The sequence below is a fragment of the Silurus meridionalis genome, chromosome 27, assembly GCF_014805685.1.
Source record: "Silurus meridionalis isolate SWU-2019-XX chromosome 27, ASM1480568v1, whole genome shotgun sequence".
NCBI lineage: Eukaryota > Metazoa > Chordata > Actinopteri > Siluriformes > Siluridae > Silurus > Silurus meridionalis.
Genome location: NC_060910.1, coordinates 12,826,038 through 12,847,593, shown reverse-complemented (window position 1 = coordinate 12,847,593; position 21,556 = coordinate 12,826,038). Strand labels below are relative to the sequence as shown.

At 38.2% G+C, this 21,556-nt stretch overlaps 1 protein-coding gene across 33 annotated transcripts in view; it reads right to left on the bottom strand.

Annotated features, from left to right (window-relative positions):
* camk2b1 (calcium/calmodulin-dependent protein kinase (CaM kinase) II beta 1) overlaps positions 1-21,556 on the bottom strand; it is a 74,919-nt gene that overhangs the window by 43,575 nt on the left and 9,788 nt on the right. For 28 of the 33 annotated variants that reach the window (XM_046841449.1, XM_046841481.1, XM_046841450.1 and 25 more), the window contains exons 3-5: positions 12,708-12,767; positions 11,348-11,402; positions 9,543-9,608 (exon numbers count right to left, since the gene is read on the bottom strand). In XM_046841449.1, the coding sequence (XP_046697405.1) occupies positions 9,543-9,608; positions 11,348-11,402; positions 12,708-12,767 (181 nt within the window). Of the gene's footprint in view, positions 1-1,615; positions 1,689-9,542; positions 9,609-11,347; positions 11,403-12,707; positions 12,768-21,556 lie in introns of those variants that run through there. The other 5 variants (XM_046841448.1, XM_046841456.1, XM_046841461.1 and 2 more) reach the window with 2 other exon arrangements.

Genomic DNA, 21,556 nt, shown 5'->3' with positions numbered 1-21,556 from the left:
CCACCAAAATATTTAACATAGTCAGTAAGACAGAGAGTCTGCCGTCTGCTATATGATGACCGAAGAGTTGTTTTTTTTTATAGAATACATACCCAACGTCACTTTATTAGGAACACTTGTACACTTGCCAGCTCATTTATTCAGCGATCCTTTCAGCCAAACAGCTGGCAGCAGCAATGATCTGTAAAATCATTACGCTGTAAGATTCAGCTATTGTTCACCTCAAACACCAAAAAACGGGTGGGAGGCGAGCGGACGAGTGGATCTCTATGTGGTCTTTTACTGTTGTAACCCATGAGCCTCTAATTTTGTGCTCCTTTTTGCTCACCATGTTTAGAAAGAGTGAGTATTTGGGTTTCCATCGCCTTCTTGTCAGCTTGTAACAGTCCAGTCTTCAACCTGCTGCTTACTGGATGTTTCTTTTTTCCCCCACATCGTTTTGTTGACTGTTGTAAAACATCCAGGAGATGCACTGCAATGCAAGTCTGGCAGGAACAAGAGGGCGTGGTAGCATAGTGTTTAAGGCATTGGACTTCGGAGATGAAGGCTGAGTTCATACCCCAGCCATGACAAGCTGCTACTCTTGGACCCCTGAGTAAGGCCCTTAACTCCATAAATGCTCAGTTGTGTGAATGAGATCGATTCATTTAAATTTTTTTTATACGTATTTTTATTTGTATTGCGCTTTTAACAATGAACACTGTCTAAAAGCAGCTTTACACAGATAATGCTGTGATAAAGAATGAAGAAGATGTTTTTTATGTGTAAGTTTTGCCCCGATGAGCAACTTATAAATGTGACTTATAAATATGCTCTGAATAATGGTGCCTGCCAAATGCAGTAAAAGTAAATGGAACAAGAGGCAGAGACCACATTTCTCCCCATTCTGTTGATATGAACATGAAGCATTGGACTGGTGTCTGCCGAATTGTACGCATTGTGCTGCTGCTGCTACGTGATTTGCTGATTGGATGCACACGTCAACAAGCGATCCTAATTGAACACTTGCAAAAATGCACGTATCTTTACAAATTTATTTATTTATGCTGCATGTTTCCAATTACAGTGGGTATACTGAATGTTTAAAAGTCCCAGTACTGGAAGAAATCGCTCTCCAAAGGCTTATATCGATGTATATTCAAATATTTGTCAAATTTGGAAATATTCGCTTCTTCCGAATGTATTCGAAGGACGTTGTGACGATATTTGCGTTACGCATGTATGAACATTTTTTGTTTTTATTCCATACACATCACCTATTACATTATTATGTAAAAGGAAAAAGACATCCAAAGTCAAAAATCCAAATCAAACCCAAGCCAGACAGTAAGTATTAGGGTAAAAAAGAATAAAACAAAAGGATACTGGCTGTAATTCTAGACTACTCTCTAGCAAAGACAAGCTGAACTGATGTACAGAATTGGAACAGCAGGAAGGGGTTGGGGAGCAGGCAATGCAAGAACAGAAGCCCATGATGCCACTGACATATATACAGGCAAAACCAACAGATGGACAAACAGACAGACAAAAAGACAGACAAACACACAGACATACAGGTGCAGGCACTGACAGGCAGACATGGGCAGAGCAGGATGTGAGTGGGCTACATACTAACCTTCAGGTCCCTGTGCACTATGTCATGTTGGTGAATGTGATTGACACTGTCTAGAATCTGATGGATGCAGTGACTGTGAAGACAAAAAAGAAGGGAGAAAAAAAAAAAAAGAAAACGGGAATGAGGGTAAAGAGATGTAGGGAGGGTGAGAGGAGAGGTGAGCGAAAATAAGATGGTGAACAGTGATGAAATAAAACAGCGGAAAGGAAAGAAATGAAAGGCGTAGTGATGGAGGACAGGACAGGGAGGAAAGAGAATGAGAAAGGGCAGTGAAGGAGAAAATGAAAGAGAGGTAGAAGAAAAGAAGTACAAGGGAAAGTGGAGGTAGTGAAGAGACAAAACATTTTCAACATGATGAGACACAACCGGCAAACAGCACCATGGCTGACATGCTTACAGCACAGAGAGAGAGAGAGAGAGAGAGAGAGAGAGAGAGAGAGGTGAAACAGAGGAGAGAGTGATGCAGAAATGAGGAATAAAAAAGGTGATAAGTTGATTTAAATATAGAGCAATTGTGTGTGTGTGTGTGAGTGTGTGTGATTGTGTGTGTGTGTGTGTGTAGGGGGAATAAGATTTAAAAAAGGCTTACATGGCAAATATGAGTAACTAATTTCTGAAGCAATGAGAATACAGCATTCATTCTCTCTCTCTCTCTCTCACACACACACTCACCTTACAATATGGATTTATTATACAACACAGCTTTATCGATTGTCTCACTGCAGTTCCAATTCTATTTTATTAAATGAATTTAAAGTAAACTATGACCTGTCACACGTCACAGTGTCACCCGTTTGCTTCGCTGAATTGCGAAAGGCATCCTGCAATGTGTAACATCATGACGGCAATAAGCAATAAGCAATTCTCATCCGCCCCGTGCACACGCGCTCCAATAAACCTACAGCAACAGTGACACGCCACATCATCTGCTCTCAGACTTTAATATTTTGGTTTTGTTCTTTTGACATTGAGCACTTGATCATATACAGCTTCCACTCGTGTGAATTAGACGTTTACATGGAGGAGAAACAGGCATGAGTGACAGAGTGAGAAGACAGAAAGAGAGAGAGAGAGATAAAGAGACAGAAGGGAAAGCAGAGAAAGAGATAACGAGACCTATGAAATGGACAGATGAAGCCCTAATTACGATAGTTAATTAGAGACCTAGAAACCTCGCACTCTGTGAGGACAATATGTGAAAGCGGGGGGGGGTGAAGAGACAAAGAGCCACATAAAAAAGAAGAAAAAAAAGAATCCAGTAAGAAAGCAACCACACGTAAATGGTTAACATTTAGATACATGGATAAATATGTGACTATCGAGATTTATATGATTAAAAAGATGAAGGATGTGTTTTTGGGGAAAATGGGTTGAATATGTATGATAAAAAAGATCTGGTTTTGTCACTATAAGTAAAAAAAAAAAAGATGCAACTATATTGCCAAAAAGTTTGGGGACACCTGATAATACCATACATGTGTGCGTTTTGAGCATCACATTCAAAATTTAGTCTCAATTTGCTCATATAATTCCCTCCACTCTTCTGAGAAGATTTTGGGGTGTGCTTGGGACATTTGTGTTTATAAGACAAAGTTATAAGTGAAGTCAGTTAGTGATGTAGATAAGATGAGGAGACCTGGGGTGCGGTCAGCATTCCAATTTATCCCAAAGGTGTTCAGTAGGGGATCAGATGGAGATCAGAGCTCTATAGAAGGCCAATCAAGATCTTCCTCTCCAAACCATTTAATCCAAATATATTCAGGAAGCTCGCTTTGTGCACAGGGGCACTGCCATACCGGAACAGGTTTGGGTTTCCAAGATCAAGTTTATTGTGTTCAAGTTTACTGAGTGCCTGTGGTTCTTCAACAGTTTGTTGAAGAACCACATATGGCAGGAAAGGTCAGGTGTCCCAATACTTGTGTCCATATAATGTATATGCATGTAAGTATACATAAACATATACAAATAATTAAACAGAAAAAAAACAAAAATAGAGAGAGAATATATATAAATATATATAAAGTATAATTAATTAATTTATAATTCAAACACATTAATGTTAGATAATTGTACGTCATTATATGCGATATTTAAAATATGCTTATGATTGTACACAAATGAACATTTGAAATAAAAAGTAGAAAAAAAAAAGAAGTAGAGAGCGACAGGAATGGAGAGACGTCTGAACATTATAGCACTATTATATTGCTCCCCCTACAAATAAAAAATTCTGTATAGTTGAATTAGTAGCTCTGCCGTTATTCCTGATTATTGTTTATCATTCCTCTGTCCACGTAGCAGACTATGAGATTAATAATCATTCAAAATGCTATTTACGGAGTGTCTTTCCTTACCCGTGTTTCATCTCCTCGTTTATACAGAAGTTGTTCTTATTAAATGTTCAATATACGGTCTATATGGTGATTAAGGGTTCATTTCATAACCGCAATTCATTCTGTAATGCGCTTTAGATTTATCAGATTACTTTAGGTCATATTTTAGGCTTCTGATGTCCGGGGATGTGACTGCTCCATGACCTCTGATTCGACACAGGCTTAAGGGAAAGGGAGAGAACACACACACACACACACACACACACACACTGCCAGCCAGAATGTTTGTGCTGGGTGCTGGCTCTGAGTAAATATCTATCGACAGAAACTTATTCATCCTGTCAGAATAGAGACGGTGTTAAAACAATTTCATGAGCAAGCAGTTTCTCTAAATAGATTGCAGGGTGCACTGTTATGCCGTGTGCACAAAATGACATTACAGGAACTAGATTTACCCGAACCAAAATAAATAAATAAATAAAAGATTACAGCTGTCTTCTCATGAAATGCACATCATGTAGTAAAACCGCTGGCTGCAGTGTGTATTCGCTGTGCGTCACAGTAAACACGCCGCAGCTGGCATGCGGCACAACACATTCCTCGTATAAAATGAATTCTATTTCACAATATCGGCAGGAGGCATGCTGAGTTCATTTACTACAACTACCACGTGACCACCATATGACCACACTGAACGCAGGCCGAGTGCGAGACTAAACTAGAACGTACGCAATGACACAAACACGCCACGATGCGCTCGCCGAAGTACCCGATAACATTTTAGTTATTTATTTTTTTATTTTACATGAATCTGTAGTTAGGTTTATTCACATTACAGTGGACTAAAAGGTTACTAGCCATTTTGTTTTGTTGCGTAAACTCTTGGGATTCCCTGACAAAAGTGTGCTATACTATTACACAGCTCATGTAAACTACTTCCAAACGCCAAAAATGTTCACCTCAAAATTTCCTTTTTAAAATTGCAGTGTGGATTGATCATCTAACCCAGGGGTCACCAACATGGTGCCCGCAGGCACCAGGTAGCCCGCAAGGACCACATGAGTAGCCCGCGGGCCTTTTTTAAAAATAGCTGTTTCCTACTTTGTTAAATCATTGTCGATGATTATTATGATAAATCATGAACATGATCAGTGTCTTCACATAGATGAATATCATTAATTATTAATAATAACATTTAATAAAAGGTAAATTGAGCAAATTTGTTATTTCAGATCAAACTGAAAACTGTCTTTATCAAACTGGTAGCTCTTCACATTAATCGGTACCCAAGAAGTAGCTCTCAGTTTCAAAAAGGTTGGTGACCCCTGATCTAACCGATGCATGCTAGCTGCTTTTACAAAAGTCAAAATGATCTGTCTACTTTCATTTTTATACATATATATATATATATATATATATATATATATATATATATACACATACATACATATATATATATATATATATATATATATATATATATATATATATATATATATACACACATACATACATATACATTTTATATATATATATATATATATATATATATATATATATATATATATATATATACACACACATACATACATATACATTTATATATATATATATATATATATATATATATATATATATATATATATATATATATATATATATATATATATATACACATTTAGTATACTTTATATATACAATATATATTGGCTTAAGTTGCATAACATGAAACATTATGGCACAATATAAATACCTTACGCTGATGACTGAATGGGAGGGAGGTGGTTGCTTACTGGTTAAGGCATTGGATTTTGGCTCCAAAGGTCATGAGTTCAAATCCCAGCCACACCAAGCCTCCACTCCTGGAATGCTAAACAGGGCCCGTAACTCCATAGCTGCTCAGTTGTATGAATGATATAAATGTAAGTCGCTCTGGATAAGGGCGTCTCTCAAAATGCCATAAATGTGTATGTAAATGAATGGAGTCAATCAGGGTTGCATAATCCGTAGAGTAGCTGCTGGTGGCCAGCCTCGAGCAGACTTCCAAATGATCATCAGTTATGGTGGAAAGGTATTTGGACTTAATAAAAGAAAAAGCTGACTCGCATGAAAAGTGGAATCACTGAGCTCGCTTTAGTTTAACAGTAGCTCGAGCACGTGTACGGTGACCCGTGTGTTGGAAAAGAGGAAATCTCAGACTGGCCATCCTAGATGAATAGAAAATGTTAAAGGGAAGACAAATGATAGACTAAAATCAAAAATTTTTTTTATTGTTTTTCTTTTTTAATGCCACTTTAAAAACCTATGCGATTTACCGGTCGATCACGATCAGCGTACTGGACAAATATTTTGACTGCTAAAGCCAACAGACACTCATATAAGGAATGTTTGTATATATATGATGATATTCGTGTGGTTTTATTTCGCAAAGTAATTCATAGCAGCCCGTCTTAATGGAGTAAACTCACTCCAGGTCACTCACAGGGGCATCTTCTGACTTCAGCACCGTGTAACCTGCATCCTACTAAACCGTCAATCTTGCAATTACTATGAAATACTCAGGCACATCATTTACTGCTTACATTTGTAAGCATCTTGAATATCAGCTGTTTAAAAATATACACCTTCTATTATTGAGCGTGCTTTCTCACCGTATAATGTAATAGGTTTGGTTTCTTTTATGAGGGGCGTTTGAGTCAAACCGGGACTTTTGAGTTTATAAAATTAAAGAACAAATTTTACGGAGTGCACACTGCATTGCTTTTTCGACATTCTACATTTATACACTTATCCTTGTGTTTAACTAATGCCTGGTGTAGAACAATTTGTCAGTATGCCTGAACCATCCTGGACTGCTTCATCAGGGAACCACCACGAGCGCAATTGTCAGTGAAGGTTATAAGCAGTCTATGAAACGTTTACACTATTCGAATGTCTTACTGCGTCTCATTATCGTACTGTGCTTGAAGTCTTCTGTAGATATCCGTGGGTTTTAAGACTTATTTCACAAGAAACTTCACCACCGCACGCTGTTCCATACACGACATGTGTGCCGCCTATCAGTAATAGGAGACAATAGCCACACATTTCTGCGTGTAGTACCGCCACACTAGCATCAAGCAGTTAAATGAAAAGCCCCGGTTAGACTAGAACGCCCCTCGTAGTTAATGCTATATTTAAGGGCCCTAAAACACACCCCTTACAGAAGAACCAAAAGAAAACTTATTGGCATCTGCAGAATACGTTGCTGTATTTCAGCTCTGCTCGTGTCTTTCATGCCAAAATATTCTGCTTTCTCCCCATAATGCATAGCATGCTCAGCAAATCTGAGTGTAATCCTTGTTTCCACCTGCCGTGCACAGTGGGTTCGATTCAGCCGTTTTGCCGTGGGCGCACGTGTCCTAAAAACAGCAAAGGCTCAGGTTTCGTGATCAGCGGAAAACACTGCTGCATGACTAATGTTCAAGAGATGATCAAGAGACACTGAGAACGCTATGTGATTATGTTATTCCAGACTTTCCAACCACCTGTATGTATAACCTGTAGAAGCTACTCTGTAGAAAAACAGCTACTCTCTCTCTCTCTCACACACACACACACACAATATGAAGGTCATCAATACATTTATTCACTGAGGTAAAAGGTCTGTTATGTGGTACAAATGTGTGGTGTATGGGGTGAGTGTGTGTGGTAAATAAAATTGGTGAAAGAATGAAAGTGAGCCCTTTTCCACCGACACAGTGCCAATGCTGGTTTCAGAACCAGTGTTTGATCTTTTTAAACATCTTTAAATCTCCCCCATCACATTACAGCTACCACCAGCTAACACCTACAAAGTCAACCTTCTACACCACAGAGCAGGACACACCCGGAACACAAGCGCTATCCACCCTCTTAAACATACATTCGCTTACAAAGGGTCATGATTGGCTGCCATTGATGTAACTGACATGAGAAAAAGCAATGTGTCGCTAAGTCTGAAAGAGTCACCAAGTTTCCTGCCTTGGCTCTGGCCACAGATGTCTATGGCGTTGATGGGATTTGAATTTATAATCTCATTGCATTGCTCAAGAGCCCCAAAATCTAACAGAAAACAAACATAAAAGAATTCCTGTACAGTGGACAACAGTGAAGCCACAGTCCTTATAATCTTAACGGAGCATTGTAGGGCTGCAGCTATTGATTATTTCAGTAATTGACAATCTACCGATTATTCCATCGATTAATCATAAGTACATTTTCTTTATTAAAGAGCAATACTAAATATAAAAGAGATAATAAGGCAGGTCTCATAAGATGGAAGTAACTTGTTTCCTTTTTAGAAAAATTTACATAAATGTAAACGTAAATGTACATTTACATGCTGAATTGCAATCTGTAAAAACTAAACCCATTTAGTGCATTTAATTGCCATATTACATAAAAACGCTAATACAAATATATAAATAAAAAATAAAAAAAAAATCAATAAAATTATAAAAATCGATTTCCAATTACTTTAAAAAAAAGTTAAACGCACTGTACCAGGTTTTCCTTATGTTTTGGTTTGAAATGATCCCAAACTTCGTTTCGTTCCATTTTTCATTTTGCAGCCTCTTCTGTGTATAACTGTGGAGCGTGGTACAGAGTTGGTCTAAAGCGAATGGTCTACATTTTTGGTTGAGTTACCCGAGGAATCGTTTCAGCCCTAGAGGATTGTTTTTTAAAAGCTTGTGCCCTTGTTGTCAAATCAGCATGTTGAGGGCAATTCAGCTCATGTTAATTCCCTCAATATGTTTAGCTGTTACTGCATGTAATAAGCAGGAGAGCGATATTTTCCCAAAATTTTAAGTCTTTCCACATACCTACATGATACAAAAGAAAGTCTCATCTACGCTAATTAATCCAAGTAATAAGCAAACATTACATAGTTCCATGTGTTCTGCGGTAATTCAGAACGAGCTAGTCGTCTGGCACATGGGCTAGTCATCTGTAAACATGAGATGATCTGCACATCTCCAAATCGGCTTTTAAGGCGGTGGAATCGCCGTTCTAAAGAAGGTTCTCTGGTTCCTGACCGAGCGCTGACACGGTGTTGGTGGATATGGGCAAGTAAAAGAAGAAAAAGCTTAATGAAGAGAAAGTAGAGAGTAAGAAAGGTAAAGCAGTGGTTCGGTCCATGATTCTGCCACTGTCTCTTCATGTCAAATACGCTGTATAACATCGACAGGTCAACAAGATGATCAGTACCCTGAAAAAGATTGGGGCGGGGTCACACTAACCATTTATTTGAACACCATTCTCTGTACATGCTCGTGTGTGTGTGTGTGTGTGTGTGTGTGTGTGTTTTTAGACTGTAATGGTGTTTATGTAGGTGCATGCCAAACTGTGTGTAAAGTAGTAGAAGTGTGTGCAACTAGAAGTGGAGACAGACATGGTGAACAATGGTGGAGAGAAAACAAGGGGAAAACAATAGGAAAGAGAGATCCAGAGGAAGAGAGGCAATCACAACTGTAGGCGCTGAGGAGAAGGAGAAAGAGAGAGAGAGAGAGAGAGAGAGAGAGAGAGAGAGAGAGAGAGAGAGCGCAAGAGAAGCAGAGGGCAGCTTTATGTACCTGGCATCGGCCTCGCTATAATACTCTCTGGCGACAATGTCTTCAAACAGCTCTCCCCCTGTCACCCTGCAGAGCAAAAAGAGTGTGTCGGTTAGTGCCACACTCACTCACACATGCTTCCTGCATCCCCACACACACACACACACACACACAGACCATGCACCCACGCAACAGCTCAGCATCATTTCCATGGAAACAGAACCCTCTATGACAACTCTATGGGAGTCTCATCATCTTCAACAACACTTTTTAGTGCACTCTGCATCTTCCCATCTTCCACATCATGTAAGATGCTACAAAATGGTGAAATCATGCTTCATGGATCAATAGAGAAAATAGGCCGAGCTGCTACAACACGAGTAAACGCCATTTTGTCCTCAAAGTGTTAGAAGCAGGAAAAATGGCCGTATGGATTGAGTATGACATGATGATGTCTAGACGCCTGGGTCAGAGCATCTCCAAAACTGCAGCTCTTGTGGGCTGTTCCTGGTCTGCAGTGGTCTGTGTGAATCACCAAGGAAGGAACAGTGGTGAACCGGTGACAGTGCCATGGGTGGCCAAGGCTCATTGATGCATGTGGGGAGTGAAGGCTGGTCCATGTGGTCCGATACAACAGACGAGCTCCTGTAGCTCAATCTGCTGAAGAAGTTAATGCCGTTTATGCTCGATGGGTCAGAACTGTTTTGGCAGCAAAAGGGGACCAACAGAATATTAGGCCGGTGGTCATAAAGTTATGAATGACCGGTGTATCGTTCTGCTGAGAAAATATTTATTTTGTTCTGGTATAGTTACAGCTTTATCTGTGACTTTTACAAAGTGCAAACACTAGGGGCGTTCAAGAGATCCTCTATAATCGTATCTCAATTGCTGCTTGATCGATGTGTGATTTGACATTATCGAGTATATCGGCAAACCCAAACAAAACACACATGCAGAGCGCACACATACATAACGTGATAAAGTCTAGCAAGTTCTTTCACTGCAAGATTCAGTCTATTAAAATGCATTTAGAATGATCACAAAATTTTATATATGGGGCAGAAAATATGTACATTTATATAATTTCATATAGTTTATTAATATCACATGCTATTTTTTACACAAAACAGCTATTAAAATAGATTTTAATATTAATAGTTTTTATTATAAAACACATATTGCATTTATATTCTAATGTTATTAGAGCTGCAACAACTAATCGATAAAATTTAAAATAATCGCTAATGAAATTTATTGTCAACGAATGCCGTTATCAATTAGTTGGGCTTTTCAAGTTTCAGTTTAGCGTGACGGTAAGAGCATACAGCCGCTTGGGAAAATGGCGGACAGTACAGGGTCAACCGGCAGCAGGAAAAAGTGTGCGTCCCAAGTCATCCACGGCATGGGAGCATTTTATATAAAAAAAAATAAAGAAAACTGTACCTGGAAGTTATGCAAAGTGGAGTTTGAATTGGATGGAAGTACCACAGTGATGCATACAGAAACAACTTAGCATGTTGTGAATTTGTTTAAAGGAGAAATCCCCCATGCACTGCTCACCAAGCAGCCACTATAAGCTTTAAAATGTCTATATGAAAGATAGTTAAACTCAATGCTTTGCATTTTTTAAATACAGCTTTATACATAATTAGCATGAATTACAGTTTTATATAGCTATAAATATCAAAACATGAAATAAAAAAAAAAACTATATAATATATAAACTTTTATCTGATTAATCGATTTATCCAGGGTGAGGGTCAATAGTCGGATTATTCGATTATCAAAATAATCATTCGTTTCAGCCCTATACAAAACATACTTACAGGTCAAACAGCAAGTAGTGAAAGCCTTCCTCTGATATGCTGTCATGAAGTCGAACTGCAACAGGGCAAATATTTTCATTACAAAATGAAGACACGTGACACATTTTGACGTTGCTGTTTTTAATAAAGACGACACTCAGCAATTATAAGCTTATGCTTAGCGAAGGAAAGTGCTAAATAATACATAATCACCTATTATTGATCGATTGAACTAAAAGAAAAACAAAAAAAATTGGGGGGTTAAAGTTAAAGAAATAAGTTTTTTTTAGATATCTTTTTGTTTGTTAAAGAAGTTTTTTAAGTCTTCACTATTAAATAGATAAATATTTAAGAATATCTTTATAATCAACTGTTTATAACCTGTATTTTACATACGTATTAACTGCAAGTCAGCTAGAAAAAGATTTCTTGTTATTGTAAATATTCACATGAATTCATATAAACGATCTCTGCCTATAGAAGTTCATAATGCATTATTGCACACGAGACACTATATAGACAAAAGTTTATGGACATCTGAGATCATGTGTTGGTGGAGATTTGTGCTCATTCAGCTGCAAGGACAGTAGTAAAGTCAGTCGACTTCATCCCATGTAAACCAGATTTCCAGTGAACTGCAGAGGAGCACTTATGCTAGAACAGGTTTGGGTCTAGTAGGTGAAATGATGGGAAAATGTAATGCTACTGTATCCTATACAATTGATTGCCTTCATTTTTGTGGTGACGGTTTGGAAATAAAGCACTTGGAATGGCAGATGTCCCAATACTTTTGTTGATATGGTTAGCTTTTTTTCCCATGCAGTTTTAATATAATAATGGACATTTGGAAAGTTTGTAGAGCTTGTAGAGATATGCAAGTTGTGATTTTACAAGTCACATGACCACAGCATGCAGAGAATGTAAGCTGAAGCTATAGTAGAAACGCCACTATGTGATTTAAAAATGAGTCTATATTGCATTGCTTTGCGTTACAAACTCCTATTCAAGGTTTGAGAGAGAGACATAGAAGATTATGTTCTTGCTTTAATGTCTCTTTAAGGAGTAAAAGAATCTCATTCCTACAGGATATCATTCAAGCAGGATATTCAGGTATAACAATGGCATCACTGGAAAGGCAATAAAAAAAATTTTCATCATGAATTTTAATCTCAATCGTCATCTAAAATGTCATAATTGTGACGCTAATGGCTGGCTTTTGGAATTACTTTTTTTTTTATTATTAATGAAAGTAATTTTAAAAGCAGATTAAAACCATTAATATCTTTTTAGCATGTACAGTCATTGAATTATTTTAATTGAATGCCTTTATCACTGCACTGATTTGATTTATTTCTTGGAAAGCATTACAAACATATCTCACCGATATTTGGATGCTTGAGCAGTCGACAGATTCGAGCCTCCCGTTCAAGCTTCTGATGATCTGCAGAGGAGATGAATATGCAAAACACATGAGCGAGACACATACTAATCTAAAACTGAGTAAAAGCCATAAAACACTGTACCAGCAACTGCCAAGCCCATGTTAATAATACAGTAAATTTGAGGCACTGCATATTGTGTGCATTTTCTGGTTCTGTTTTAAAGGGCATGTAAGACAGGCACAAAAATAATAATATTTATAGGTCTTTATAAAGCCTGGGAGCAGTCTGAAAGGGTGACTGAGGGAAGACGGCGCAGTGATGGGGCTTGTGTCTCAAGCAGAATAAATGTATTAACAATGCAGGAAGGAAAAGGTCAAAAGATGCCACCCAGCTGTCTTTAGACTGCTCATTTAAGGCTGTGTGACAAAGATGATGTTGATTTCTACCAGCAAATACTGGTCCACGAGCTGAGGTGATTAATGCTTTCATCACATTATAGTCAAAAACAATGGATATGATATAGAGAAACACTATTTCTTTCCAGACAGAGCCAAGTCTGCTTTGGAACTGACCGCAAGCACTTTGGCTCCCTCCCTGCGGAGTGACGACACTGGATGACGTTCGAGCTGAAACGTGTCAGAGGTCCAGCTGAACGCAGCAGTGTTACATGTGGCTAGTGCTCAAAGCCCGGATCACAAGCGCTATAGTCTAAATCAACAACCGTTTCAGCCGCAAAACATAAAGCTGTACTGCGACTAGACAGTCTGCTCTGAAGCCCTCACACAGAAGTGACGTTAACTTATGGTACATAAGTAGTCAATTCGAAAGCAGGGCTGTACTTAATTTTGACAAATAAACAGGAGCACATCTGCATCTGGAATTATAACAAAAATCTAGGGCAATTTCACGAGCCTGAACTAGAGAACATAGACACGTTGAAAGCAGTAGGGCATCGTGAGGGTTAACGTTCCTCGGATAAGCTCTGGTATTAGTGTAGCGAGGTAAATAAGGCATGAGAAGGGTTTAAAAAAAAAAAAAAAAAAAAAAAGGAGGGATGAGGAGAGCGGAGGGATGAAAGGTGGAATGAAAGGGCAGGGAAGAAAGAACAAAAATGAAACAGAAAGACAGAGAAAATAAAAGATAAATCCCAAAGCAGATGAAGGGAGAGAATAAAGAGCATAAGTAATGTAATCACTGGGTAAAAAGAAATGCCATGGCTGCTGCATGAAAAGCAGCACTAAACCAGCTTTGTGTGCTGGTCTCTAACCAAACAAGTCTTGCACACGGTTGGGGCAAATAAAAGAAAACCCAACACAGTGGCTTAGTAATGTATTAATCCACAAGAAGCTGCTCTAGTGATCCACACTATACAATATTTTTCAAAGCCTATGGAATTGCAATGAAGCGATAAAATCCTCAGATATTCCCCTCAGCTGTGGTTAAATGATGAGGGTTTGGGTGCAGCCTAAAACATCAGGGTTGAGATCAAGTGACTGATTTATAATTGATTTCACTCCAGAAACTAGTCAATAAGACCTCTCTGCCTATGGATGTAGGCTTGGTGATCCTAGACGAGACCACTCCCATTCATTGGCAAATGGTTCATTATTGAATCAAAAAGTCATTTAATTCAATTCAGTTTTATTTGCATAGTGTTTTTAACAATGGACATTGTCCCAAAGCAGCTTTACAGAGATAAAGAGGTTATATATAGCGAATTTATAAATTTAGTTCCTATAAGTTATCCCTAATTAGCAGCCAGTGGCGACAGTAGCGAGGAAAAACTTTAAGAAGCAAACTAGAAAGTGAACCCGTTCTCATCTGGCACCTTTATAGAGGATAGTGTTAAAACTTGTAATTACCTCATTTATAACCACAGAACACTCAAAGCACACATTTACTGTTGATGCTTAAACAGAATCTGTTGTTGAGGAGACCTATCCTGACATTCTAAGCAAGACTTTCAAGTCAAAGCCATTTTTATTTATTATTTTGGGTCAATGTTTCTTGATAAAATCGCTGGGGTTTTTTTTATTCATTTAATTTGATGCTGTCTATAGGTTCAGTAGGCATTATAGTATACATAAAGTATAAAAACTAAAATTGAAGCTCAAAAAATTACACTATGTGGACAAAAGTTTGTGATCATAAGATTTTTCTTAATACAAATTGTGGTTATAGTGTTAAGGATTTAGATATAAGTCCAATATCAAAAGAAGACCTGGTTCAAGATCATTGAAAATACTAAGAAGCTTCGCTCCCAGTAAAATCACACACATTAGCCCAATCCCCATTCCAGTTGGGAATCTATCTAATAAAACTAGAGGCCAACCGATATGGGTTTTTGTCTGGTCGATGCCGATAATTAAAAATCACTGCAGCTGATGACGATATATTGTGCCAATTTTTTGGCCAATTTTCTGTTTGTTTTTTTCCCCCTTTGTCTCATAAAATCTAATAGTTAATTAATAAGATGGGCCACAGAAAATTGCTTAAATTAAACATTCATCGAACCACACAAGCATATTCATTTAGTGCACTTATCAGACTTTGCTATCTGTGCCTACCTTTAGCCTAAACTACAGCTGGTTGAAGGCTCGCTAACAATACAGATCCAAATGTTATTCTCATTTTCTCTTCAAAAGCATCCGGTTTCCCCGTTTGGATGCCGAATGCATACTACTGCCACCTGCTGGTATGGGAGAGTTACGTTCTCTCACGAAAGCGCATAGCGTACACGTGCGTTTTGGCATGTCAGATGCGCCTGCCTTATAATTGGCCTAACTTGCAGCACAATCGGCCAATGCCGATTCATTAAAAAATAACAATTAATTGGTCGATCTCTAAATAAAACCCTGTGCGCCTAGCATATCTCTAAGAACAACTAGCACAAACAGGATCCTAAATGGGACATCAGTGCGGAAATGATGCGTAGTGCGCTTTGCTGGAAAATCCAGGTCACCATCCACTGCACTCCGGCGCATACAAACAAGTAAGGTTTATATAAGATTACAGTTTTACAATGTTACATTAAATGAAATCCTGAGGGACAAAGATTTTTGTATCCAAGGTTTAGGCTTAGCTTTTACAAATATGATTTTACCTACTGAGAGCACTAATGCCCCATTCTGTTTACCCTTGGACAAAACAAATTATGTAATTTTGGCAGAGCTCACACTATCAATCGCTCTCTCTCGCTCTCTCTCTCTCATTTTATACATGTATTCAGCTAAACAGTTGAATACATACAGTTTCTGCTCACCGTGCTGATGTTTCACCTTCATCTGGATGAAGGTGAAACATCAGCACGGTGAACAGAAACTGTATAATTCCCATCATGTGAAAATGGTACAGTTTAATGAAGTGCTATTGTGTAAACTGTTTGTTTGTTAACTTCAGGACAGTCACGCCTGTTAGTATGCTGCGTTTCTCCGTTTCATTCTATTTTTATAGCATTTGTCTACTACAACAGTAAACTATGTTTTCAAACGTGATTTACTTTACTACGTTCCAATGCTTGTTTTCAATGTTTGTATATTTCATTTATGTATATATCATTGAATTTTTGTATGAAATTGTATTAATTATTTATATATATATATATATATATATATATATATATATATATATATATATATATATATATATATATATATATATATTCAAGGTGCTTATATCTTCACAAACAAACAATGTGTGTATTTTTCTAAACAAAAATTGGCAAAACAATGTTGTACTGTTTTAGATGGATTTTTTTTAAGCACGGTTGTCAACTTGCCACCTGCAAAATACAATACAAATGTTGATTTACACAAATTGCTTCACCTTTTCATACGCAAATGCTGTTTTGTTTTGTTATTTTACAAAAAGAAACAACCCAGCATGAGTAAATTCGTTCAAAGGAGAAATCCCCCATTCACTGCTCAACAATCAGTCACCGTAAGCTTTATATTATAAAGGTCTAAATTAGTTAAACTTAATATGTGGCATTTGCATTTTATACATAAATACTTTGAAAATATATATAAATATATATATTATACTTGTTTTATATATATATATATATATATATATATATATATATATATATATATATATATCCAATTAATCAAAGAAGAAAAAATTAATAATCGTCCGATTAACCAATCATTAAAAGAATCGTTAGTTGCAGCCCTATATTCAGTGCTTATATAGTGGATTTGTGGAGTTAATTAATGCTGCATAATGGTGAAATAGACATTCTAATAGAAAATATGGAAAGCTAAGCAATATTTGAAGGAGTGGTTTCAAACTATAAGCCAATAAGTGCTGAGCTAGTTAAGACAATTTTCTTTAATATTTGCTCATGTTCTCTGCACATCCTGGCAGCTGTAAATAAATAAATAAACAAACAAAAACAAATGAATAAACAGACACAACAGAACAGGGACTCATCTTGACTTTCATCTATTGGTCTTATGTCTTCTAACATCAATGGAGATAATGAAAACATGACTAATGATAAATCCTGTGGCTGATGAGGATGTATTTAGGCTGACATTTACCTCCCTGACATTTAGCTGGATCAGACCTCGATCTTCACATTTGGAAAACTCAGCACCCGCATCCCTTTGGTGTTTCCCTCACAGACATCTAGCAATATCACGGTCGTTTTTTTCGACACTCATATCCCAGTGTAAACTCCCATTGAAAACAAACACGCACAAAGACCTCCCTGAACGCGGGCTGAACCTTTGTTGATTTGTGCTGACCCTAACTGTCAAGCTGCAGGGACTTCAACACACTGCAAACACAAATGACAGTGTGGGCAAAAAGACAAAAATATTACATCATGACATTTAAACCATACGCTCACAAATCACTTTAATCCGCTGTGGTGACCCCTAATGGGAGAAGCCGAAAGAAGAAGAAGAATCATCGTTTATACCCCTCTTCATTTATGCAACGCCTGATTGGGCAGTTGTGTGGCAGCAGTACAAAAAATGACTGTGACTATAATAGTTGTTGATGCTAGTATTCAAAAAACTGCTGACGTCCTAGCAATTTTACAAATTTACACATAACAGTCTTGAAAAAAACAACAAAAAAAAAACCACAGATCATCAGCTGTATGTGTAGAAACAGTTTGCTTAAAACAGAGATCAGTGGAGCATGACTACTCGTTCGAGTTGACAGGAGAGCTGTGGTAACTCACAGAAGCACTTTTTACACCCGCAGCGAGCAGAAAAGCATCTCACAATGCACGTGTCCAACTTTAGCGAGAAAACCACATCTGGTTCCACTCACACAGCTAAAAACAGGAATCTGAGCCTACAGTAGTCACAGGCTCTTTGAATCTAGAAAGCCATATATATATATTATTATTGGAATTATTGGTTACTCTTGGAGTCATCTTTTGATTTATGACACACAATGTAAGTAAGTACGTACATGTGCATGTCGCCCAGGCCATGGCCGTCTCTCTATGGCTGCCTGGGTCAGATGAGAGTCCCGTGCTTCAGGCATGTAGCTATGCTTTCACATGCTCGCTCGCTCACATTCTCTCTCTCTCCCTCACACACACACACACACACACACACACACACACACACAGCTGCCAAGTTCCATTGCTGCCTTCACAGGCACAGCTCTCCTAAACTGCTTCTCTCTCACTCGCACGATCACTCGCAATCACTCGTCTCTTGTTGTTCGGTTTTAAATCCAACACAATGCCTTTTACAATATACTTCATTTCTTCAGTTCTACAGATGTACAATCTGCCTTAAAACTATGGATGTGTGTGTGTGTGCGCGTTTTCTGTTTGCCCTTCATTTTCTATTTAACCACTGTCATGGTTAGTCGAATCCGTGCCGAAAGGTACCCGTATCGGCCTTATTTTTATATTTTACGTCACGTTATGTATAAATATTCAATGCAATAGTCAGTGTTGTTCAAAATGGCACTGAAGTGACAAACAGTAAGGAACATGATTGCTGTTGCTGTCATTTGGATGGTTTATATTCACGTTGTATGGTTTCTATAGTAACAGCTCATTCACAGGGACTTGCAAGGCAGACGCTCCACGTAAATCTTATAATAAACAGATTAAAACAACATGTTTCTGAAGAATGGAAAATATATAAGAGATGGTATTGGTTTTCTCCACAGTAAATGTCACTTTTGTCACACTTCATGTTTTATCTTGCCTCAGAAATGCATATACATATACATACATACACATATACATGCATACATATACATGCACATGCACATACATACATATATATATATATATATATATATATATATATATATATATATATATATATATATATATATACACATACACAGTACAGACCAAAAGTTTGGACACACCTTCTCATTCAAAGACATTTCTTTATTTTCATGACTATGAAAATTGTAGAGTCACACTGAAGGCATCAAGGGCTATTTGACCAAGAAGGAGAGTGATGGGGTGCTGCGCCAGATGACCTGGCCTCCACAGTCACCGGACCTGAACCCAATCGAGATGGTTTAGGGGTGAGCTGGACCGCAGAGTGAAGGCAAAAGGGCCAACAAGTGCTAAGCATCTCTCGGGGAACTCCTTCAAGACTGTTGGAAGACCATTTCAGGTGACTACCACTTAAAGCTCATCAAGAGAATGCCAAGAGTGTGCAAAGCAGTAATCAAAGCAAAAGGTGGCTACTTTGAAGAACCTAGAATATGACATTTTTCAGTTGTTTCACACTTTTTTGTTATGTATATAATTCCATACATAATTCCACATGTGTTAATTCATAGTTTTGATGCCTTCAGTGTGAATCTACAATTTTCATAGTCATGAAAATAAAGAAAACTATTTAAATGAGAAGGTGTGTCCAAACTTTTGGTCTGTACTAATTATATATATATATATATATATATATATATATATATATATTACACCGGCCACTTTATTAGGTACACCTGTCCAATTGCTCGTTAACGCAAATTTCTAATCAGCCAATTACATGGCAGCAACTCAATGCATTTAGGCATGTAGACATGGTCAAGACGATCTGCTGCAGTTCAAAGATTCGTTAGAATGGGGAAGAAAGGTGATTTAAGTGACTTTGAACGTGACATGGTTGTTGGTGCCAGACGGGCTGGTCTGAGTATTTCAGAAACTGCTGATCTACTGGGATTTTCACGCACAACCATCTCTAGGGTTTACAGAGAATGGTCCGAAAAAGAGAAAATATCCAGTAAACGGCAGTTCTGTGGGCGCAAATGCCTTGTTGATGCCAGAGGTCAGAGGAGAATGGCCAGACTGGTTCGAGCTGATAGAAAGGCAACAGTAACTCAAATAACCACTCGTTACAACCGAGGTATGCAGAAGAAAATCTCTGAACGCACAACACGTCGAACCTTGAGGCGGATGGGCTACAACAGCAGAAGATCACACCGGGTGTCACTCCTGACAGCTAAAAACAGAAAACTGAGGCTACAATTCGCACAGGCTCATAAAAATTGGACAATAGAAGATTGGAAAAACATTGCCTGGTCTGATGAGTCTCAATCTCTGCTGCGACATTTGGATGGTAGGGTCAGAATTGGGCGTCAACAACATGGAGAAAGCATGGATCCATCCTGCCAACGGTTCTAGCTGGTGGTGGTGGTGTATTGGTGTGGGGGATATTTTCTTGGCACACTTTGGGCCCATTAGTACCATTTGAGCATCGTGTCAACGCCACAGACTACCTGAGTATTGTTGCTGACCATGTCCATCCCTTTATGACCACAGTGTACCCATCTTCTGATGGCTACTTCCAGCAGGATAACGTGCCATGTCATAAAGCGCGAATCATCTCAGACTGGTTTCCTGAACATGACAATGAGTTCACTGTCACCAGATCTCAATCCAATAGAGCACCTTTGGGATGTGGTGGAACGGGAGATTCGCATCATGGATGTGCAGCTGACAAATCTGCAGCAACTGCGTGAAGCTATCATGTCAATATGGACCAAAATCTCTGAGGAATGTTTCCAGTACCTTGTTGAATCTATGTCACGAAGGATTAAGGCAGTTCTGAAGGCAAAAGGGGGTCCAACCCGGTACTGGTAAGGTGTACCTAATAAAGTGACCAGTGAGTGTATATACAGACATACATACATACATATCTATATCTATCTATCTATCTATCTATCTATCTATCTATCTATCTATCTATCTATCTATACACACACATATATACATATACATATACATATATATACAGGGAGTGCAGAATTATTAGGCAAATGAGTATTTTGACCACATCATCCTCGTTATGCATGTTGTCTTACTCCAAGCTGTATAGGCTGGAAAGCCTACTACCAATTAAGCATATTAGGTGATGTGCATCTCTGTAATGAGAAGGGGTGTGGTCTAATGACATCAACACCCTATATCAGGTGTGCATAATTATTAGGCAACTTCCTTTCCTTTGGCAAAATGGGTCAAAAGAAGGACTTGACAGGCTCAGAAAAGCCAAAAATAGTGAGATATATTGCAGAGGGATGCAGCAGTCTTAAAATAGCCAAGCTTCTGAGCGTGATCATCGAACAATCAAGCGTTTCATTCAAAATAGTCAACAGGGTCGCAAGAAGCGTGTGGAAAAACCAAGGCGCAAAATAACTGCCCGTGAACTGAGAAAAGTCAAGCGTGCAGCTGCCAAGATGCCACTTGCCACCAGTTTGGCCATATTTCAGAGCTGCAACATCACTGGAGTGCCCAAAAGCACAAGGTGTGCAATACTCAGAGACATGGCCAAGGTAAGAAAGGCAGAAAGTCGACCACCACTGAACAAGACACACAAGCTGAAACGTCAAGACTGGGCCAAGAAATATC